The following is a 21,261-nucleotide window of genomic DNA, read 5'->3' as shown; positions in this document are numbered from 1 at the left end:
AGTGCGGGAGAGGATGCTACCCTCCCCGAGCCTCGGTCCCAGGTTAGATGGGCGGCAGCCCACCCCTCCCCGCCCCTGCCCACCTGCTCAGGGCGAGTGGTGACCACGTAAATAAACGGATACTGAGCTGGACGCCGTCTGCACGCCACACTCGGGGCCGGGGCTCAGAAAAGAAAGGGCGGCGGGGGTACGTCTGCCAGGAGGGTGGTGAGCAGCCGGCCTCCAAAGACCAAAGTCACTGTAGGGAACGGAATTTGTGGGAAGTGCTGTTGGGCAGAGGGAACAGCCTTGGTCTGCAAGGGCCTTGAGATGGGGCTGGCTGTCTAGGACGTCCATGAACCGAGCCTTCTAGATGGTGAGGCTGGAGTGGCTTGTTGGCCTGGCCTTATGCTCTACTCGGTGGCTGGAGAGAGGCACCAGGGCCTGGACCTCAAGGTCAGAACATCCCGTGGCATCTCACCTCACCTATGCCTTGTGCGGCAGGTGTGGAGTCCTACTTGGGGAGGAGGAGAGGTCTGACTTCTTAGCCTCCAGTATGGGGACAAGTGCAGAGTGCCTGCCTCCCACCTTGGCTAGCTGTGTTGTAGATGTGTTGAAGGGAGTGGGGGGAGGGGATTTGCCTGGTGGGGAGCCACCATCCCCATCTGATGGCCCATACCCTGAGGAACCTCATTAAAACCGAAGTCTAATGGCCTTATTGTCCTTGTTCAGAAACTAGGCCCCTGGCAATGGCCTACCTGGCTCACTGGGTCTGCTCTATCCAACTTCAATGACCCCTCTCCTCCCCAATTCCTGTCACTGCTCATTTCTCTCTGGCCTCAGGCTCTTTGCTTTGCCCACCTCGAGGCCAGCCAGTACAGTTCCATTTGTAGCACCCTCTCACACAGCTCAGCTGCCACCACTTCCCCCAGGGACCCTCCCTGACCTCAAGGCCCCCCATCTTCTATCACAGGGCCAGTGAGGGTGGGGGTTCATCTGTGTCCTTCACCTCGACAGACAGCTGCTGCTGCTACAACCCAAACAGGAATGGAGGTGCCAACAGCTGCTTCACCCTACCCTGGGCCTGATTCCATAGGATTCTGGGCATTGTAAATCATCTTGTTGGGGGGGGGGGGGGGCAGAATTCTAAAAATCCCCCCTCTGAAATTCCATGCCTTAATCCTCAGAACTTGTGAATAGTTACAGTACATTGCAGATAGAATTAAGGTTGCTAATGAGCTGACCTTAAAATAAGATGATCCTGGATTGTTTGGATAGGCCCAAGGTAGTCATAAGGGTCCTTAAAGGCAGAAAAGGAAAACAGACTTGAAGTAGGAGGAGGACTCCAGGGTCTTTGAAGGTGGAGGGGGCCATTTGACAATGGGTGGGGGGGCTAGAATCTGAGAAGAGCCCGGGACAACAGTCAGCAAGAAAACAGGGACCTCAGTCCTACAACTGCATGGAACTGGATTCTGCCAACGACCTGACTGAGCTGGGAAGCAGATTCTTCCCCAGAGCCTCCAGATAAGAGCCCAGCCCTGCCCACAACTTGATTGCAGCGTTTGTGAGACCTGGAGCATAGGACACTGCCTGGGCTTCTCCCCTACAGAAGAGTGGGCTAATAAATGGGTGGTGTTTTAAGCCACTGAGTTGGTGGTAATTTAAGTAGCAGTAGAAAATGAATACAGCTGCCAGAGACTGGGGGCCTCCACACAGTAAGTGTGTGATAAATGCCACTGTTTTCCCATCTGATGAATACCCTCCCACTGCTTCTCTCTTGCTGAATGCCTCATTTCTGCCTTACTAGCATTTATCAAGCACTTTGGTGGTCTCATTCCCCCATCCTACAAGCAGAGGGATTGAAGGGGTGAGAGAAGAAACCAACTGTCCAGACATGGCTGGAACAGCATCAGGGTAGGTAGAAAGGCATGTGTGAAGGCTCTGAGGAGGGAGGGTGAGGCAGATGAGAGAATTATGAGGTGACTGCTGTGAGGATTGCAGGGGTGGCAGCACATCTGTGTGTTTAAAGGACCACAGGGAGGATAGTGGACCTAGTGGGGTAGCAAAAGCAGGAGGCCCAGAAAGCAGCAATGGCTGCTCAGACCTTGGCAGGAAAGGCCAGAAGGAGACAGATTCAGGGTAGGAAGGAGAGGACATGAGTGGCCTCAGAGAAGGTCTCAGTGGATGAGGATGAGATGGAGGACCTGGCCCAGAAGGGATGTGGGAGGCAGGAGGGAAAAAATCCAAATCCTGACCCTTCTTAGGCTGCAAGAGAGGGAGGAGCTGCAGCCTCCAGCATCACGAGAGTTGAGAAAACATCTATTTAGCTTTTCTCTCCAAAGACTGTCACAGTGGTTGAGGGCATTTCAAGGAATAAATAGTGTAGCTGAGGGCACAAGTTTAATAAACCAGAGAGGGCCAGCCTAGTGGCGTAGTGGTAAAGTTCGCACAGTCCACTTCAGTGGCCCAGGATTCGCAGGTTCAGATCCCAGGAGCAGACCTAGCACCGCTCATCAAGCCATGCTGTGGCAGCATCCCACATAAAATAAAGGAAGATTGGCACAGATGTTAACAGTGACAATCTTCCTCAAGCAAAAAGAGGAAGATTGGCAACAGATGGTAGCTCAGGGCCAAACTTCCTCAAAAAATAATAATAATAATAATAAGCCAGGGAGTGTCTGATGTGGCCTGCAAATATTGAAAATTCCAGGCTACGTCCAAGAGTCTTGGAGGCTGTGGAGGATGAGAAAGGGCAGGTGACACTGGCTGCCCATGGAGGAAAGAACCTGTAAGGTCACACTGATCACAGACACATGAAAGGAGCAGAAATTGAGCTCCTGAGTGAATGGGCCTTCTCAGCTGGCCCAGGTGGGACCCCACCCCCCTCCCACCACAGGTCAGAAGTCAGAAGGTTCAGCTGCTCCCAGCTCAATGAGAGTCCCCAAACTCCCTCCACCCTCCATTACTACTCTGGCATCTCATGCAGGGTCCCTCTCTGTGGCAGCCACTCTCCATGGGTAAAGCCCAGTGCTCAGGTCCCAGTGTCTACAAGCGCGGCCCCATCCGATTATGTCTGGGCTGTGCTAGATGTGGGATGCACATCCACAAACCCAGGCACACACCTCAGTCTGCCAGGAACCCCAGGGGTCAAATACTAAGCATGTCCCCGGAAAAATGCTTCCCCGTATAAGGTAGGTTGGTGACTGAGGGAGGCCCCTGGCAAGGCAGGTACCAGCAGTGGAGAGTTTATAGCCCTCCTGACAGGACTGAGAGGAAATGGGGAGACCTGTGGGATGGGGGAGGGGCAGTGGCCAGATCTCATTTATGTACCAGAAAGGCCTCAGAGGCCGAAGCCTGGGGAGGGGGCTGGAGGGGAGCCCTGACCCAGGCTCTGGTGGAGCCTACAAAGCAGGTAGGAGCAATGGGTGGGACCAAGCAAGGTGCCTTCAGGACTTACCAAAAAAGAAACATCCGGACAGGGATCAGGGACTGTCTACAAGGGGGTGGGGGTGGAGTATGGAATATTTGCAACAGAGAAGAGAAGAGATTTAATTTGCTTTCATATGTAAAAGACAAAACATCCTTCTAGCCTCATGGACAAGGTCTAAGGAAATCACTAGGGAAGGGGGAGACCTAAACTGAAATAATAATCGTAAGAACGCAACCACCACTGTCATTTCTCTGGGTCCCCGCAATCAAGTGTACTGGGCTCTTGGAATAATTTTGAAAAATTAAAAAACCCAAGAAACACGGAGAACAATTTTGCACCCACTGGAGCACTCACGTCCCCAAATTAGCAAATGTTTTGTCCTTTTTTTGGTCCTGTTTTTAGTACACTGAAAACAAAATTTAAGTTAAAAACTTTTTTTTAAGTAAAGCTTGTAGGCAAAGGGGAAAGCCCTCAAGATGGCACACCTGGACAGTTCTGTTCCTTAAGGCCTCTTCTTCCATCCCCGGTTTAACCCATCCACTGAAGCCAGATTAAAATGTTGGGGTTTTAAAAAAAATTTTTTTTGATTGGCACCTGAGCTAACATCTGTTGCCAGTCTTCTTTTTTTTCTTCTTCTTCTCCGCAAAGTCCCCCAGTACATAGTTGTATATTCTAGTTGTAGGTCCCTCCAGTTCTGCTATGTAAGACACCACATCAGTGTGGCTTGATAAGTGGTGCTAGGTCTACTCCCAGGATCCAAACCAGTGAAACCCTGGGCTGTCAAAGCGGAGTGTGGGAACGTAACCACTGGGCCACGGGGCTGGCCCCTAAAATGTTTGTTTTAATTAATGTTTCTCAGTCACTTCCTCTCACATCCACTGCTCCTCCATGACATTCTTGCCACCCTGGTCATAGGAGTTGGTGTGGGCTTGACACCAGCAAGTTTATAAGGTTGTAAGGTTGCCTCACCAGCTGGGCAACGGACCCAGTACAGCCTTTCCCCACTCTGGACACCAACTCTCATATAATTCTCCCATTTCAAGATACGTACAATCCAACCATTTTTAGTAAATTTACCATGTTGTGTAACCCTCAGCACCCTCCTCTTATAGAACACTTCCATCATCCCCAGTGAGATCCCTCCGCTCGTTCACTGTGAGTCCCCATTCCCAGCGCTGTCCCAGGCAACTGCTAATCTAATGTCGCTGCAGACTGGCCTGTGCTGGACATTTCATATCAATGGAATCACACAATATGAGGGAGGTCTTGGCCACTTTGCCTCAGGCTCCCTTGCCACTCAGATGTTGTGAATTTTGTCTGGTTAGATCATTCATTGTTTTCCATTCAGGAGCCTTATCCTTGTTTTCTGGTCTGAAAAGCACTTCCCTGCGGAGGTAAGCAACTGAGGCAGAAACACCCCAGCCCTCCTCTTCTCAGCTGTCCTCCTGGGGAGCCCATGGTGGCTGAGGCCACACCGTACCCAGTCCCCTCCCTCATGACAAGGGCTCTTCTCCACCCTGCCCTCTTTGTGTTAAGACACTGATTTCTTCTTCTTCTTCTTCTTCTTCTTCTTCTTTTTTAAGGATGTTCATTGCAGTATTGTTTATAACAGCACAACTATTGAAGTAATGGGGAAATTGATGAATAAAATAAGATACATTCACTGTACAACTGTTAAAAAAATGAACTAGATCTGTGTGAACATGGACATGTTTGAAAAACCATGTTGAGTGGAAAAATCAGTATATAGAAGAATATGTATGACATCATTTATATAAATTGAAAGCAATAACCCACTCACAAAACAGTATTATATATTGGTTGTAGATACATAAATACATAAAAAGAAAATAAAGAATTAATTGAATGGATGCCTATGAAACTCATGATAGTGGTAGTGGGAACAAGAATGGGGCATGAGGTCAAATGTCACTTAAGGTTTATCTGTAATATTTCATTTTGTTACAAAAACAAAATGACAAATATAACAAAAATATTCTATGTTAATTCCAGGTGGTTAGAAATGAGTGCTGTTTATACTATTCTTTCCACCTTTCTGTCCATGTGGAAATAGCTCAGCTATTCTACAGCAATTAGAGCAAAAGGAAAGTCATTTTGCATATGTATGGTCATATGAGATTATTTTGCCTTGAGGAGATAAAAATCAGATCTTTTTTTTGGACTCAAGAAGAAGATTAAAATATTTCTCTGCCTTTTTGTGGGTAAAACAGCCATACAAGGCCTCTGTGGCTTTGGGTCTTTGCAATCTCCTCCATTAACACTCTTCAACAACCTCAGGGCCAGGGTCAGTATTGCTTTCATTATTTCACGTGCTGATTTCTTCTTTTTTAACCTCAGGATGCACCTTTTAAAGATTTTATTTTTCCTTTTTCTTCCCAAAGCCCCCCGATACATAGTTGTGTATTTTTAGTTGTGGGTCCTTCTAGTTGTGGCATGGGGGACACCGCCTCAGATGTCCACGCCCAGGATCCGAACCGGTGAAACCCTGAGCCACCAAAGCAGAGCCCAAGAACTTATCCACTGGGCCATGGGGCCGGCCTAGAACACATCTTTTAAAAACAAGGTTGATTTCTTAGTTCCCTGCTCTTCAGAAGTTTCCTCTCTCCTTAGTGTGTTTGGTCCACAGCCCCAGGTCACCAGCTGTTCGCAAACAGGCCCTGACAGCTGGTTTGTCTCTGCCTGGGACCCATTCAGGACTGCTCAAATCCTTTGCTCCTTGTTGATCAAGAAGTCCCACTCCCTCCTTTTAAGGTAAGGTGAAATTCACATAACACAAAATTAAACATTTTAAAGTGAACAATTCTGTGGATTTTAGTATAGACACAATGTTGTGTAACCATCACCTCCATCTAGTTCCAAAACATTTTCCTCACTCCAAAATAAAAACCTGTACCCACTGGCAGTACCTCCTCATTCCTCCCCCCGCCCCCCCAGCCTCTGGCAACCACTACTCTACTTTCTGTCTCTATGAATTTGCATATTCTGGATATTTTATATAAATAGAATCATACAATATTTGTCTTTTGTGTCTGATTTCTTTCACTTAGCATATTGTTTTCAAGGCTCATCCAAGTTGCAGCACTTATTAGTGATTCATTCTTTTTTTATGGCTGAATAAGACTCCATTGTATGGAAATACAACATTTATTTATTCATTCATCAGCTGATGGACATTTGGGTTGTTTCCACCCTTGGCTATTGTAAATAGTGCTGGTATGAACATTTCTGTACAAGGATTTGTTTAAACATGTTTTCTTTTTCTTTTTTTCTTTTCTTTTCTTCTCTTTTTTTTGAAGTAGATTAGCCCTGAGCTAACATCTGCTGCCAATCCTCCTCTTTTTGCTGAGAAAGACTGGCCCTGAGCTCACATCCATGCCCGTCTTCCTCTGTTTTATATGTGGGATGGCTACCACAGCATGGCTTGTCAAGCGGTGCCATGTCCACACCCAGGATCTGAACCAGCGAACCCCAGGCCTCCAAAATGGGACGTGTGAACTTAACCTCTGCGCCCCTGGGCCAGCCCCCATGCTAACATTTGTTATTGTCCTTTTTTTTTTAAAAAATAGCCATCCTAAGTGGGGTATGGATAGGTATTTCATAGTGGTTTGATTTGCATTTTCTTAATGACTTCATAGGCTTATTGTCCAGACCATTTGCATATCTTCTTTGGACCTTCCCTCCTTTTTTAACAGTTGTGTTGAAGTATATATTTATATGCCATAAAATACACCCATTGGGGCCGGCCCTGTGGCTGAATGGTTAAGTTCAAGGGCTCTGCTTCAGGCGGCCCAGGGTTTCGCAGGTTCACATCCTGGGTGCGGAGATGGCCCCGCTTATCAAGCCATGCTGAGGCGGTATCCCATATGCCACAACTAGAAGGACCCACAACTAAAAATACACAACTATGTACTGGGGGTTTTGGGAAGAAAAAGGAGAAATAAAATCTTTAAAAAAAATACACCCATGGCAGGTACCCTTCAAAGATTTTTCCCCTCCCCTTAAAATTTCCTCTGTGCAGTATGCATCCATTTCTGCTCCAGCCCCAGCAGCCACTGATCTGGTGTCTGGCTAGAAATTTACAGTCCCCTCTAAGAGCACTGGTAGAGGATGGTGGACCTGGTTTCTGGCAGGACATCAGCCCTTCTGGATGGGCACACTGGCTGCTAGTCTCCCTCCCTCCAACATCCCCTGTAGTTCCCGTGGATGGGAAGTTAGATGTAAAGACTTGTTGGGGGCTGGCCTGGTGGCACAGCAGTTAAATTCGCACATTCTACTTCGGCAGCCCAGGGTTTGCCAGTTTGGATGCCGGGTACAGACCTATGCACCACTTGGCAAGCCATGCCATGGCAGGTGTCCCACATATAAAGTAGAGGAAGATGGGCACAGATGTTAGCTCAGGGCCAGTCTTCCCCAGAAAAAAGAGGAGGCTTGGTGGCAGATGTTAGCTCAGGACTAATCTTTCTCAAAAAATAAATTAATTAATTAAATAAAGACTTGTTGGGTTTCAGGCCAAACGTTCTTGGCTAGAACCCCTCACAAGGGGTGTTGAGTGGGTCCTACTGCATTCCTTGGGGGATCTCCACGTCGTTGACCCTAATGGTGGCAGTGGCAACCTGACTGTCCACTACCCACTCACGTGTCCCTCCTCAGACAGCCACATTGACAACACTCCCTCCATTCACCTCATAGTGTACACGACAGATAATCCTGGCCAGCTTAGGAATCTCATTACTGGTTAGGAAATGTTTTCCGAATTCTAACTTTTAATTATCTAAGCAAGAACTGGTGCCATATGTTCCTCTGAAATACAGTTCCCCTTGGGAGGGCAGGATCAGTGCTGAATCCTCAGAGTGAGGGGCTGGCTTAAAAGCAGCATCATATGGTGACAGATGGCCACCTTTTTCTGGCTCTCTCTTTTGAGAACCCTTAAGGACTCATGCATAGAGTGGATTCATTGTGTGTCAGTCAATGACAGTCATTGTTTTTTTTTTTTAAGATTTTATTTTTTCCTTTTTTCTCCCCAAAGCCCCCGGGTACATAGTTGTATATTCTTAGTTGTGGGTCCTTCTAGTTGTGGCATGTGGGATGCTGCCTCAGCGTGGCTCGATGAGCGGTGCCATGTCTGTGCCCAGGATTCAAACCGATGAAACACTGGGCCGCCTGCAGTGGAGTGCGCGAACTTAACTACTCGGCCACGGGGACGGGGCCAGCCCCAGTCATTGTTTTTTCTGATGCTTGAGTTATATATATCATCAGGCTTGGCTTCTGTGTCCTTCTAACACATTTCTCTCATTCTTTGGATACTACTTACTTTGGGGCATAACAAGGTATTCCAGGCTCACCTGGGAGTTTCCCTGTATAGTCCTGGAATCAGTAATGTCTCCCAGGAGCCCTGGTTTCTCTGCAAGGAAAGGGATGAAACTCTGGACTCTGGATGCCTCCTGTCCTTTCCCTGCCTGCCCTCCCTGGGGGCCACAGATTCCCTCGGGAAGGCAGCAGATGGAAGGGGCACCTGCCAAGCCCAGGACTGGGTTGGACACATACAGGCTGTGGCACTCTGGACAACTCCTTCTACTCTCTGGGGATTGGTTTTCCCATCTGTGAAAAGTGGACTGCAGTAGGCGGAAAAAGGGCCCCCAAAGATATATACACCCTAATCCCCGGAACCTGGAAGTATTACCTTCTTAGGAAAAAGAATCTTGGCAATTGTGATTAAAGCTCTTGAAATGGAGAAATTATCCTGACTTATTTGGGTGGACTCAAAATGTAAATTCACATGGATCCTTATAAGAGAGAGGCAGAGGGAAATTTGTCAAAACTGTCTTAGTCTGCTCGGGCTGCCATAACAAAATACTATGGAGTGGATAGCTTAAACAACTGAAATTTACTTCTCACAGTTCTGGAGGCTGGGAAGTCCAAGATCAAGGTGCTGGCAAGGTAGATTTTATCCTGAGACCTCTGATCTTGTCTTGTAGGAAGCTGCAATATTGCTGTGTGCTCACATGATGTCTTGTGACCACAGTAAGCTCTCTGGTATCTTAACAAGACACTAATCCCATCATGAGAGCTCCACCCTCATGACCTCACCTAATCCTAATTATCTCCCAAAAGTCCCATTTCCAAATACTATCACATTGGCAGAGCTTCAACATATGTATTTGGGGGGGTGGGATGATACAATTCAGCCATAGCAATAACACACAGAGGGAAAGGCAATATGAAGTTGGAACACAGATTTGAAGACGTTGGCCTTGAAGATTGACGTGATGCAGCCACAAGGCCAGAAACCCCTGAAACCACCAAAAGCTAGAAGAGGCAAGGAAAGATTCTGTCCTAGAGCCTTCAGAGGGAGTGTGGCCCTGCCAACACTTTGATTTCAGAACTCTGCCCTCCAGAACTGTGAATTAAATTTTTGTTTTAAGCCACCAAGTTTGTGGTAATATGTTACAGTAGCCATAGGAAACTAATGGAAGAGCTACAGTGATTTTGAAGGGTATTTAGAGGATCTAGTGCCTTTTCTGCCTGGCTTGCCAGGATGCTTATCTTCTGCTTTCCATCTCCCAGCCATCCAGTCCCTGCCTGAGACCCTTGAAATGGGAGTCAGATCATGCCATCTTCTGCTAAAACCTTCCGCTAGCTCATTACAATGAAAGAAAAACCCAGCCAAAAGCCATGTATGGTGCAGCAGCTGTGTTCATAACAGCACAGGCAGGAGGAAGTCCCAAGCGCAGTCAAGAAGAGAATGTGTAAACAAATGCAGGGTATTTGTCTGACGGTGCCCTACACAAGGACATGGGAGGAACCAAGGCCACACAGCCACACGGATGTGCACTCAGAGAAAGAAGCCAGACACTGATGTGCAAACCCTGCGTGGTTTCATGAGTAGACGAGGAAAGCTTGTCTGCAGTGGGAGAAGTCAGGATGGCGGGGACTACAAGGGGCATGAAGAGGTTCTGGGAGCCAGAGATGTTCTGTTTTTTGCTATCAGAGCTGGTTACCCAGGTTGCTCATTGTACGTATGATGTGTGTGCTTTTCTCTACATATTATAAGCATTATATTATATAATTATATATCATATCAAAAGGTTGAAAAGTCCATAGAAACAGAAAGCAGATTAGTGGTTGCCAGAGGCTGGTGGGAGAGGGAATGGGGAGTGAGTGCTGATGGCTACAGGGTTTCCTTTTGGGGTGATGAAAATGGTCTGAATCCAGACAGAGGTGGTGGTTGCACAACATTGTGAATGTATGAAATGCCACTGAAGGTACACTTTAAAATAGCTAAAATGATGAATTTGATGTTATATGAATTTTAACTAAATTTTTAAAAAGTTTAAAAAGTAATAGAACTCAAACCTCATCTTGTAGCCTATAAAACTGCCAGGGTCAAGATAGTCATCATCTCCATGAATTTTACACATTTACTGAGTGCCTACTGTGAAGTGGGCCCTGGGCTAGGCATGGACGATGCAGCAGTGAGCACAAACTGTTTGGAAGTCATGTCCTTGTGATTCACTCTAGTTGAAATGTGAAGGAAGAGAAGGAGCCAGCCAGAAAGAGGTGGGGAAGAACATTCTGGGGAGAGGGAACAGCAAGTGCAATGGGAACAACTGGTTGGCCTGTGTAGCTGTGTAGCTGGAGCAGAGCAGTGAGATCAAAATCAGCAGGAACAGACCCCATGACTCTCATCAAAATCTGATTTTTATGTGTGTGGTAAATTACACATAAAATTTTTAATTATTTTGAAGTATACAATTCAGTGATATGAAATACTTTCATGATGTTGTGCAACTATCACAACTGTCTACTTTCTGAATGAAATTTGTGAACATGGAGCAAGAGATTGGAATGACGCAGCCACAAGACCTCTCCAGGATGTGGCTCTGGGGGTGACACCCGAAGTTGGATGGAGAGCCAGGTGCAGGTGTAGAGTCTGGGGAAGGAAGAGAGAGAGACGGTGGCTGTCTGCAGGCAGGTGCCCCAAAGGGGCAGTGGGGAGGCCTTGGCTGGCCTGGGTGCAGTCTGAGTGACTCCGACGCTTTGTTTTACCTGGAGCCCCGACTGCAAAGCCAGCATAGAGGCAGTTTCCAGTGGTCCAGAACTCGGAAGGGTGAGATGCTGTAAAGGGCAGGCAAGGAGCACAGGGGATGAGAGTATAAGGTGACACTGACTTTCAGTCTGGCCTACCTCGGGAGCAGAGCCAAGAGGTACTCATGTCCTGCTGTATACCTCTGGACCTGTGAATAGGCTGGCTCCTAAGAAAGGACCTCTGAGAGGCTGGCCCCGTGGCTGAGTGGTTAAGTTTGTGTGCTCCGCTTCAGAGGCCCAGGGTCTCACCAGTTTAGATCCTGGGTGCGGACATGGCACCACTCATCAAACCATGCTGAGGCGGCATCCCACATGCCACAACTAGAAGGACCCACAACTAAAAATACACAACTATGTGCCAGGGGGTTTTGGGAGAAAAAGGAAAAAAAAAAAAGGACCTCTGAGCAAGGGTTCTGCCCTGGCCTTGCCCTCCTGTATGTCCACTGTGGCCCAGCCAGTCCTAGGATGCCCCCTTATGCTTCCCTGAGTCTGCCTGAGCCTGGTTTCCAGTTGATCCACCTCCCCCATTGCTGTCCTGGCACTTCCCCAATTGGACAATGAGGCTGGCAGTGGCCCAAAACCTGGTGGTGAGGGGACACTCCAAGGCCCGCTACTGGCACCTGGTAAGGGGACACTCCACACCCTGTTTGTGTGGCTGCCAGGTACTAGGAAGGAAGGTCCTGGGCCCAGAAGGAGAAAGGAAGGACTGTTTAGAGACAAGAGCATGGGCCTTAGCGGGCTGTTGAAACCAGTTGCCAGAGTCTAGTGAAGGGCCTATAACCAGGGGCAATCAGAGGACGCAACCTATCCGCAGCTAGCTGTCCAGCAACCTCTAGGCACCTCCCACTACTCCTCACTTCCCTGCTCCCTATGTGCCTGGTCTGCCTCAGGGCCTTTGCACTTATTGATTCTGCATGAACTGTCTTTCCTGCAGGTATTTGGGAGCCCCAAGGGGAGTCCTCTCCCACACTCTGTACCATCACCTAGTTATTTTGACTGTCCGGCCCCTCACAACCCCGTGTCTACCTCAGGGGCCAGGTAAATATGGTCACTCCTCCCCACCTCCCTCGGTGACTTTGGGGCCCTGTGTGTGTGGAGGGGGTCGTGAAAAGTGCGCAGGATATACTACTAAAGGAGGCCACACCTCACCCCGCTTACTGCCAGGCAACACTTTCCTTCCCGATTACCAGAGGAAGGAAGCAAGTGTCGGCTGCCAGGCCCCGGGGAAACGACTGAAGGGGCGGGCCCGGCGGCGAGGGGGCGTGGCCCGGTGGAAGCACCGCCGCCGAGGGGTGGGGAGGGGAGCCGCGGGGCGGGGCCGGGCCTCGGGGGCCGCGCCGGGGCTGGAACAAAGGCAGGCGCAGAAACAAAGCCCCGCGGACCCCCGCTGGCCACGAGGGCCACACCCGGCCTGTAGGGCTAGACTCTTCTCGGCCGCTGCACGTGGGCGCCTAGGGGGCTGGGGCAGGGGGAGGCGGCGCCCCGCTTGTCCCGCAGCCCCTATGTGTGCGAGGCCTGGAGAGGTAGACGCGCCGGCACTCCAGGCTCTCTGCGTCCTCTCAAAAGGTGTTGCCCCGAGCCTCATCCTGGCCTGGCTACCTCAGGACCGAGGAGCCCGGCACAGGGGGCCAAGGCCCAACGCAGGGACCAGCCCCGAGGCACTGGTCCCTCGAGTTTTCTCCTAGTAACCTCAGACAGGATCTCTTCCCACAGACCCTGCTCCCACCTCAGACATGATCCCCTCCCATAGACCCTGCTCCCACCTGAGACACCATCTCCTCCCACAGACCCTGCTCCCACCTCAGACACGATCCCTGCCGAGACTCTGCTTCCCCTCAGACAGGATTCCCACAAAAACGCCATGTTTCTTTCAAACAGGATCCCCCCCACCCCCCACAGGCCTGCTCTCCCCCATCTGACAGAATTCTCCCCAAACACTCTGCTTCCTCCCTCAGACAGGGCTCACCTGCCCCCCCATCCTGCTCCCCACTGAGGCAGGATTCCCCTCTTTACAGATCCTGCTTCCTCCGACAGGATTCACTCCTCCGCACCCTGCTTTCCTCCTTAGAATTCCCCCACTGTTAGGTTCAGTTCGCCCACCTGGAAAAGCATGTCAGCGCAGCGGCTGGCTGAAATATGGGAAGGGAAGGCTTGGGGGGGCCAGGTGACTCGCTGTTCTGTAGTACTTGGGATCTATTGGACTTAGGCAAGTTTCAGTGTTTCTCATGTTAAACAATAAAAAGGTTAAAACCCAAAAGTCAGCCTCCCGGCTCAGAACGGCACTTCCTCCTCCAATAGGGACCCTCCGTCCCTCTCCCTAGGCTCCGCCCTCTCTCCTGGACGCTTGTTGACGCAGCGACAGATGACTTCTCTTGGCCGGCCTAAGGGGCAGGTATTGAGCTGGAGGAGCGGACCGCTAATACGCATGCGCCGTATCGCGGCCTGGAGAAAGGGTTGGAGGGGGCGCACGCTCCAGTAGCGGTGCGCGCGCCCCGCCCGCGACCTAGGTTGCGGCAGTGGCGTCACAGATGCCGCGCTCCTGCCGCACGCTGTGGTGGTGTAGGCGGACCCGGCTCAGGCGCTTGCGTATTCGCGGCTTCGCCAGCGGCTGCCGACCCGGGCCCCGCCCCCGGTTGCAAGGCGCCTAGCGCGCATGCGCGTTGGCGTCGGCGCCAGTTATTTCTGTCCCGCCCCCCAACCGCGGCTCTTTCTGCGAGCGGGCGCGCGGGCGAGCGGTTGCGTGTGTGGTCCGTCGTGTGGGTCTCGGCGGCCGCTGAGGAGGAAGCGCGGGCGTCGGCGGCGGGAGGCGAACAGGCAGCGGGCGGCCAGTAGTCAGCAGCGCCCCGCGCGCAGCGGGCGGCGGCCCAGGCGGCGCGTGGCGGCGCTCGGCCTCTCGGCGGCGGCGGCCCAGCCGTTGGCGGAGAGTGCATCTGCGCTTGCGCGGTGGGCCCCGCGCCCCTCCTCCTCCCTGGGCGCCCCCGGCGGCGTGTGAATGGCGGCCTCGGCGGCGGCGGCTTCGGCGGCGGCGGCGGCGGCGGCGGCCTCGGGCAGCCCCGGCCCGGGCGAGGGCTCGGCGGGCGGCGAAAAGCGCACCGCCACCGCCGCCGCCGCCTCGGCTTCGGTTTCGGCTTCGGCCTCAGCGTCGTCACCCGCGGGGGGTGGTGGTGAGGCCCTGGAGTTACTGGAGCACTGCGGCGTGTGCCGGGAGCGCCTGCGGCCCGAGAGGGAGCCGCGCCTGCTGCCCTGCCTGCACTCGGCCTGCAGCGCCTGCCTCGGGCCCGCGGCCCCCGCCGCCGCCAACAGCTCGGGGGACGGGGGTGCGGCGGGCGACGGCGCCGGTGAGTACGGGCCGGCCAGGGCAGCCCCGCCCCCCGCCCCACAGCGTTTGGTCCTAACTCGGCACAGGGATTGGGGGTCTTCTCTGCGCGTCAATGGCTGGGGTCGCCCGGGCGAGAGACGATAGGGACCCGGATAGTGCTTGGCTGGATCGGGTCTGAGCCGTCGGGCGCTGAGATGGGGCGTCTGCTTCGAGTTCGATGAAAGAAGGATTTGGGTCCTGCCCCGGGAGCGGGGGTCTGGCCTGATGTGGAGGTTGGGGCCCGGTAGGGAGATGGGGTTGTAGTTTGGACGTGAACATGCAATAGTCTTATTTCTTCCTGTTTTTCACAGTGGTGGACTGTCCTGTGTGCAAGCAGCAGTGCTTCTCCAAAGACATTGTGGAGAATTACTTTATGCGGGACAGTGGCAGCAAGGCTGCTACCGACTCCCAGGATGCGAATCAGGTATGTCTTGCTCCATCAATCTTCAGGAGGCCTCGGGCCATGGGGAGGCGGCACCAGCCCAGGAGCATGGTACCAACTCCAAATTTTATTCTCCCCACACTGCGAGGCTCTGGTAGGCTTCCTAGTTTAGGTAAAGGCTTAGTTCAGGTTGTGGTTCTTGAGATGTAAATATGCGCCTATTTGGTGGTTCTGTTTTTTTTTGACTCTTTGTTTGCCTAGCAGTGCTGCACTAGCTGTGAGGATAATGCCCCTGCCACCAGCTACTGTGTAGAGTGCTCTGAGCCGTTGTGTGAGACTTGTGTGGAGGCACACCAGCGGGTGAAGTACACCAAGGACCACACCGTGCGCTCCACTGGTACGTAAGGCTGAGGGAGTGGTCCAGGTTGCCTTCCTATATACACCCTTAACTGCTTATGGTGCAGGTTGCAAATGGTGGATGCGTCCCAGGGTGCTTCTTTAGGCGGTACTAACAGAAGGGTCTGAGGGCAGAACTCAAAAATGGGGAGGCTGGGGCTGTGGTGTGAGTTTCTGTGGGTCTAGGTGGTCAGAGAAAGGCCACAGGCAGGGGACTGGGGAGTGCACAAGGGACCTGAGTCTGCCGCAGGGGATGTATGAAGAATTTGAGGAAGCTCATCAGGGAAGCCACCAGGCAGGGCATAGGCCCCAGTTTTGGAGGGACCCCTATGTACAGTCAGGGAAACAGGTATTTGGGAAAGGATGTGAGGGGCCTTCTGGACCTGGAGTTCTCTGGCACTTGGTTTAAGGCTCTGTAGGGGAAAGTGACACCTCTGGGTCACTGTCTTAATAAGCTATGAGGGCCCTTAGAGCATCATTGAGAGTGAGTTCTGGAAGTGTTTTATCTTTGGGTTGTAGGTGTTTTACTCGAAGATCAAATAGGCATGTGCAGATATTTTTGTGAATGTGCTGGCAGTGGTACAGAGAGGGGTTTGGGAGCCTTCTGAGTCTAGCCTGGTTTTCGGTCCAGAACTCCCTGTGAATGGGTTTTTGGTAGTTACAGTGTGGCTCCTCCAGCTCAGAGGTGGGAAGATGAGGATGGAGGTGGTGGCTGTGGAGCATGAGGAGTCAGGAGGGAAGGGCAGAGGTCTGCAGGGTGTCTTGTGTTCCAGGCAAAATTCAGGGTTCAGGAGGGGGCAGTATTGGAGAAGCCAAACACTGGCTGATCATATCTGAGTGTAGTGTCTCAGGCTGGGTTGGTGCAGCCAGGTCATGATTGGGATTGGGGAGGAAAGAAGGACTTGTTCCCAGACAGCTTTCTAATGGGGACAGGCACGGGGGGTGGGAGTCAACATGGTATATTGGTCTTTGGTGGTATTATTCTGAGCACCAGGATACTCCCCTCAAGAGGGGGCTTGATACCTTTCCGAGGGTTCTGGTCTGATGTCTTATCTCTCCCAGCTTGGGAAGGCTGTGCAAGGCCTCTTGTGGGTTGTAAGAAGTCCATGGTCTTCTCTTAGCAGAGGAGAGAGGGGAGGTCACCAGGCCCGGCTCCTGAGGAAATTGCCTGTCTCTAGGCCCTGATTTGCTTTCTGTGCCAGAAAGCAAACATTCTGCATGCTGGGATGCCACAGTAGTCAGAATCCCCTCCCCTTCTGGACAGAAGCTGCTGTGAGTGGAGGAGAAAGGGAGCCCACTGGGGGGTTTGGAGGAGGATCTTTCTTGAATGTCCCTCTGGAGAAGATTCTAGTAGAAGGAACAGTAGAGGGGAGGTCTCTCCTGGTAGAGGTCATCATTCTTACATTTTTTTGTTGTCACTACTAGAAGCTGAAAGGAGGGGGGGTTCTCTTGGCCATACTGGGGCAGAGGGTTTTGAGAGCAAGGATCTGGTCTTGTAGGCCTGTGCTTTCCTGGCCACTGCTGCAGGGCCCTCTGGGTTTTCCCAACAGACAGCCCAGGACAGGCAGGAAGTGAGGCCCCAAGCCCTGTCTGCTCTCTGAGTGGCTGAGGATAAGCTCCAGCCTCATGGTTCCTGTTCCTCAGGGCCTGCCAAGTCAAGGGATGGTGAGCGCACCGTGTACTGCAATGTGCACAAGCACGAGCCCCTTGTGCTGTTCTGCGAGAGCTGTGATACACTCACCTGCCGGGACTGCCAGCTCAATGCCCACAAGGACCACCAGTGAGTCCTGAAGTAGGGTGGGTGAGTGGGTGGGTGCTGCCTGTTGCCACGCACAGTGCACAGGACCATTTCTCTCATCAGATACCAGTTTCTGGAGGATGCAGTGAGGAACCAGCGCAAGCTCCTGGCCTCGCTGGTGAAGCGTCTGGGGGACAAGCATGCAACATTGCAGAAGAACACCAAGGAGGTTCGCAGCTCGTAAGTTGTGGATGCCAGGGTCGTGGAGGTTCCCTGGGTGACCACCTGCCTGACAAGACCTGAACTGACCCACCCTGACTTTCCTCCAGGATCCGCCAAGTGTCTGACGTACAGAAGCGTGTGCAGGTCGATGTTAAGATGGCCATCCTGCAGATCATGAAGGAACTGAACAAGCGGGGCCGCGTGTTGGTCAATGATGCCCAGGTACACTCTCTGTGAGAGGGAGGGTTCCTGGGCTCCCTCTGCTGCCTGCTGATGCCATCCTTGTGTGGAGGGGTCCTAGTGCCTTCTTCTCTCCTCAACCCTGTTGCCTTTCCATCCACAGAAGGTGACTGAAGGGCAGCAGGAGCGCCTGGAGCGCCAGCACTGGACCATGACCAAGATCCAGAAGCACCAGGAACATATCCTGCGCTTTGCCTCATGGGCCCTGGAGAGTGACAATAACACAGCCCTACTGCTTTCTAAGAAGCTGGTGTGTGTTGTGTGGGTGGGCACCCAGGTGGTGGGTTCTAGACGGGTGCCTCCCAGCAGCCTGGATCCCTGTTCACTGCATGTGTACTCAGGCACTTCTCCACCCCCAGATCTACTTCCAGCTGCACCGGGCCCTCAAGATGATTGTGGACCCTGTGGAGCCACATGGCGAGATGAAGTTCCAGTGGGACCTCAATGCCTGGACCAAAAGTGCGGAGGCCTTCGGTGGGTCCTTCTCTGTCCTCCAGCTGTAGCTTGCCACCATCCCAGGCAGTGTGTTATTTTATGCTTATTTTATTGCCTTCCTGTAGGTAAGATTGTGGCAGAGCGTCCTGGCACCAACTCGACAGGCCCTGCACCCATGGCTCCTCCACGGCCTCCAGGGCCCTTGAGCAAGCAGGGCTCTGGCAGCAGCCAGGTGAGCAGGGGAGGGGGACTATGGAGGGAGGAGAGGGATGCGGGGTCCTGTGGGATGCTTGCCCACTGAGGCTTGTTCACCTGTTTTGCCTACAGCCCATGGAAGTGCACGAAGGCTATGGCTTTGGGTCAGGTGAGTGGGTCTGCCTGTTAGGTGGGAGAGTTGCAGTACTCTAGGTCTAGCTCAATCTGCTGTCTCCTCTGTCTTGAGCAGATGACCCTTACTCGAGTGCAGAGCCACATGTGTCAGGGGTGAAGCGGTGAGTGTGGTTATCCTTTGATGGAATGGGGTGGGCATAGGGATGGATGCTCACGCCACGCTGCACCCACAGGTCCCGCTCAGGTGAGGGTGAGGTGAGTGGTCTCATGCGCAAGGTGCCACGGGTGAGCCTGGAGCGCCTGGACCTGGACCTTACAGCTGACAGCCAACCACCAGTCTTCAAGGTCTTCCCAGGCAGCACCACTGAGGATTACAATCTCATTGTTATTGAGCGGGGTGCTGCAGCTGCTGCTGCTGGACAGCCTGGGACTGCGCCCCCTGGCGCCCCTGGGGCCCCACCCCTGCCGGGCATGGCCATTGTCAAGGTGAGCTTGCCCCAAGTGACCCTGGCAGGGAAATGGATGATGTCTGCTGTCCAGGCCTTTACTCTGCTGAACACGCGTTACCTCCTTGCAGGAGGAAGAGACAGAGGCTGCCATTGGAGCCCCACCTGCTGCCACTGAGGGCCCTGAGACCAAACCTGTGCTGATGGCGCTGGCAGAGGGTCCTGGTGCTGAGGGCCCTCGCCTGGCCTCACCCAGTGGCAGTACCAGCTCAGGCCTTGAGGTGGTGGCTCCAGAGGGCACCTCAGCCCCAACTGGTGGCCCAGGTGCCCTGGATGACAGTGCCACCATCTGCCGCGTCTGCCAGAAGCCAGGCGACCTCGTCATGTGCAACCAGTGCGAGTTCTGCTTCCACCTGGATTGCCACCTGCCTGCCCTGCAGGATGTGCCAGGGTAGGAGGCTATGTGGGGTCTGTGTGGGGTGGAGGGCAGGGCCATGTCCTGTGCAGCCCCTCATTCTTTTTTTCTTCCAGGGAGGAGTGGAGCTGCTCGCTTTGCCATGTGCTACCAGACCTGAAGGAGGAGGATGGCAACCTGAGCCTGGATGGTGGTGACAGCACTGGCGTGGTAGCCAAGCTTTCTCCAGCCAACCAGCAGGTGAGAGCAGGGGCCCACTCCCTTGGGGGTTGCCCAGCAGTTTACTGCCCTCAGCTCACCCTATGGCTCTTGATGTTTCTTGTAATGTTTATAGAAGTGTGAGCGTGTCCTGCTAGCCCTGTTCTGCCATGAGCCCTGCCGGCCCTTGCACCAGCTGGCTACTGACTCCACCTTCTCCCTGGTGAGTCCTGGGACTTGGGAGGAGGGGAGGGGCAGGGGCTGCCTGGTCTCAACTTTGGCCTGTGTCCTTGCCTACAGGATCAGCCTGGTGGCACCCTGGACCTGACCCTGATCCGTGCCCGCCTCCAGGAGAAGTTGTCACCACCTTACAGCTCCCCCCAGGAGTTTGCCCAGGATGTGGGCCGCATGTTCAAGCAGTTCAACAAGCTCACAGAGGTGAGCCTGTGGAGAGTGGGGTTGTGGGCAGGGGGAAGGGAGGTGGAGCGGGGAGAGCTAGGACCCACCCATCGAAATCTGCTTGCCCAGGACAAGGCGGATGTGCAGTCCATCATCGGCCTGCAGCGCTTTTTTGAGACTCGCATGAATGAGGCCTTCGGTGACACCAAGTTCTCTGCTGTGCTGGTGGAGCCCCCGCCACTGAGCCTGCCTGGTGCCAGCCTGAGTGCCCAGGAGCTGTCCAGTGGCCCTGGTGATGGCCCCTGAGGCATGGGCCCCCTGGGCCAGTCCAGCGTGGCTCTATTCTCTGTCCTGTCACCCCTGCCCCCACCATCCTCTCCCTCTGGTGGCCTGGCTCCCACTCCTTGGTGGCCCCCTCCCCCAGCTCCTCACTATATGGTTTTTACTTCTGTGGATTTAATAAAAACTTCACCGGTTCCTCAGGCCTTGGTTGGTGGGGACAGTGGTCCTGGGACCTAGTCTTTGTTTGCATCAATCTCCCAAGCTGTGATGGGCTGAGTAGGGGTGGAGGCACTTTCCCCTAGCCATGTGGGTGTCCAAGAGCATCCCTCCTGGGCCCTTCCTGATGTTGGGGGTTCCTTGGGTGGGTGGGTGGGAGGGTCACAGGGTGCACACACTGGAGGCTGTTGGGTGCCGTGTAGGTAGGCAGCAGATAGGGTGAAGTCCCAGGTATATTGTTACATGGTGTCCACACTTCCTCAGTGTTTCTTGGAGTTGGGTGTAACCATTTCTCCTTACCAGATAGGGCATCACAGTGAACTAGGTGGGCAGAGACTCCCATTGGGGCCAAGCTGAGCTGGGTACTGGGTACTGTATTCCTGGTGGATAGGACCGCACTCCCAGGATTCTACCCAGGGTATCAGGACCTCACCAGCTTGGGGATGATGGTGTTGAGGCCAAGGCATTGGAGGCCCCAAAGGGGTGCTGAAGCAGGGCCTACAGCTGACCTTCAGCTCCCAGGCCCTGAACATCCTGGGTGGGCTTGGCCTGTCCACCCCTGTACCAAACTGGGAAACAGTCCACCCTTCCCTATCCCATAGCCCAGCTGATCTGGTACTTGTCCCTATGCCACCCAGGGGCAAGTGACTCCTGTGCCAAGAGACACTTGCTCTGCCCACATCAGGCCA

General features: G+C 52.9%; 1 protein-coding gene across 2 annotated transcripts; it reads left to right on the top strand.

Annotated features, from left to right (window-relative positions):
* The first annotated feature begins 14,220 nt into the window (after nucleotides 1-14,220).
* TRIM28 (tripartite motif containing 28) lies at nucleotides 14,221-20,556 on the top strand. Of its 2 annotated transcripts, none has more exons than XM_046681056.1 (17): nucleotides 14,221-14,853; nucleotides 15,185-15,297; nucleotides 15,517-15,652; nucleotides 17,296-17,431; nucleotides 17,513-17,629; nucleotides 17,719-17,833; nucleotides 17,955-18,101; nucleotides 18,211-18,325; nucleotides 18,412-18,518; nucleotides 18,614-18,650; nucleotides 18,732-18,777; nucleotides 18,850-19,102; nucleotides 19,194-19,513; nucleotides 19,594-19,717; nucleotides 19,812-19,898; nucleotides 19,976-20,113; nucleotides 20,204-20,556. In XM_046681056.1, exons 1-17 carry the CDS (start codon nucleotides 14,508-14,510, stop codon nucleotides 20,378-20,380), a joined length of 2,514 nt encoding a protein of 837 aa, XP_046537012.1. In that variant the 5' UTR covers nucleotides 14,221-14,507; the 3' UTR covers nucleotides 20,381-20,556. The 2 variants fall into 2 exon arrangements, with proteins under 2 accessions (XP_046537012.1, XP_046537013.1); XM_046681057.1 differs by having other exon boundaries at nucleotides 14,222-14,853; nucleotides 15,520-15,652.
* The last annotated feature ends 705 nt before the right edge of the window (nucleotides 20,557-21,261 follow it).

This window comes from Equus quagga, chromosome 13 (assembly GCF_021613505.1).
Source record: "Equus quagga isolate Etosha38 chromosome 13, UCLA_HA_Equagga_1.0, whole genome shotgun sequence".
NCBI classification, from domain to species: domain Eukaryota; kingdom Metazoa; phylum Chordata; class Mammalia; order Perissodactyla; family Equidae; genus Equus; species Equus quagga.
The sequence above is the reverse complement of the archived record's forward strand: the minus strand, read 5'-3'. Positions and strand labels throughout refer to the sequence as shown.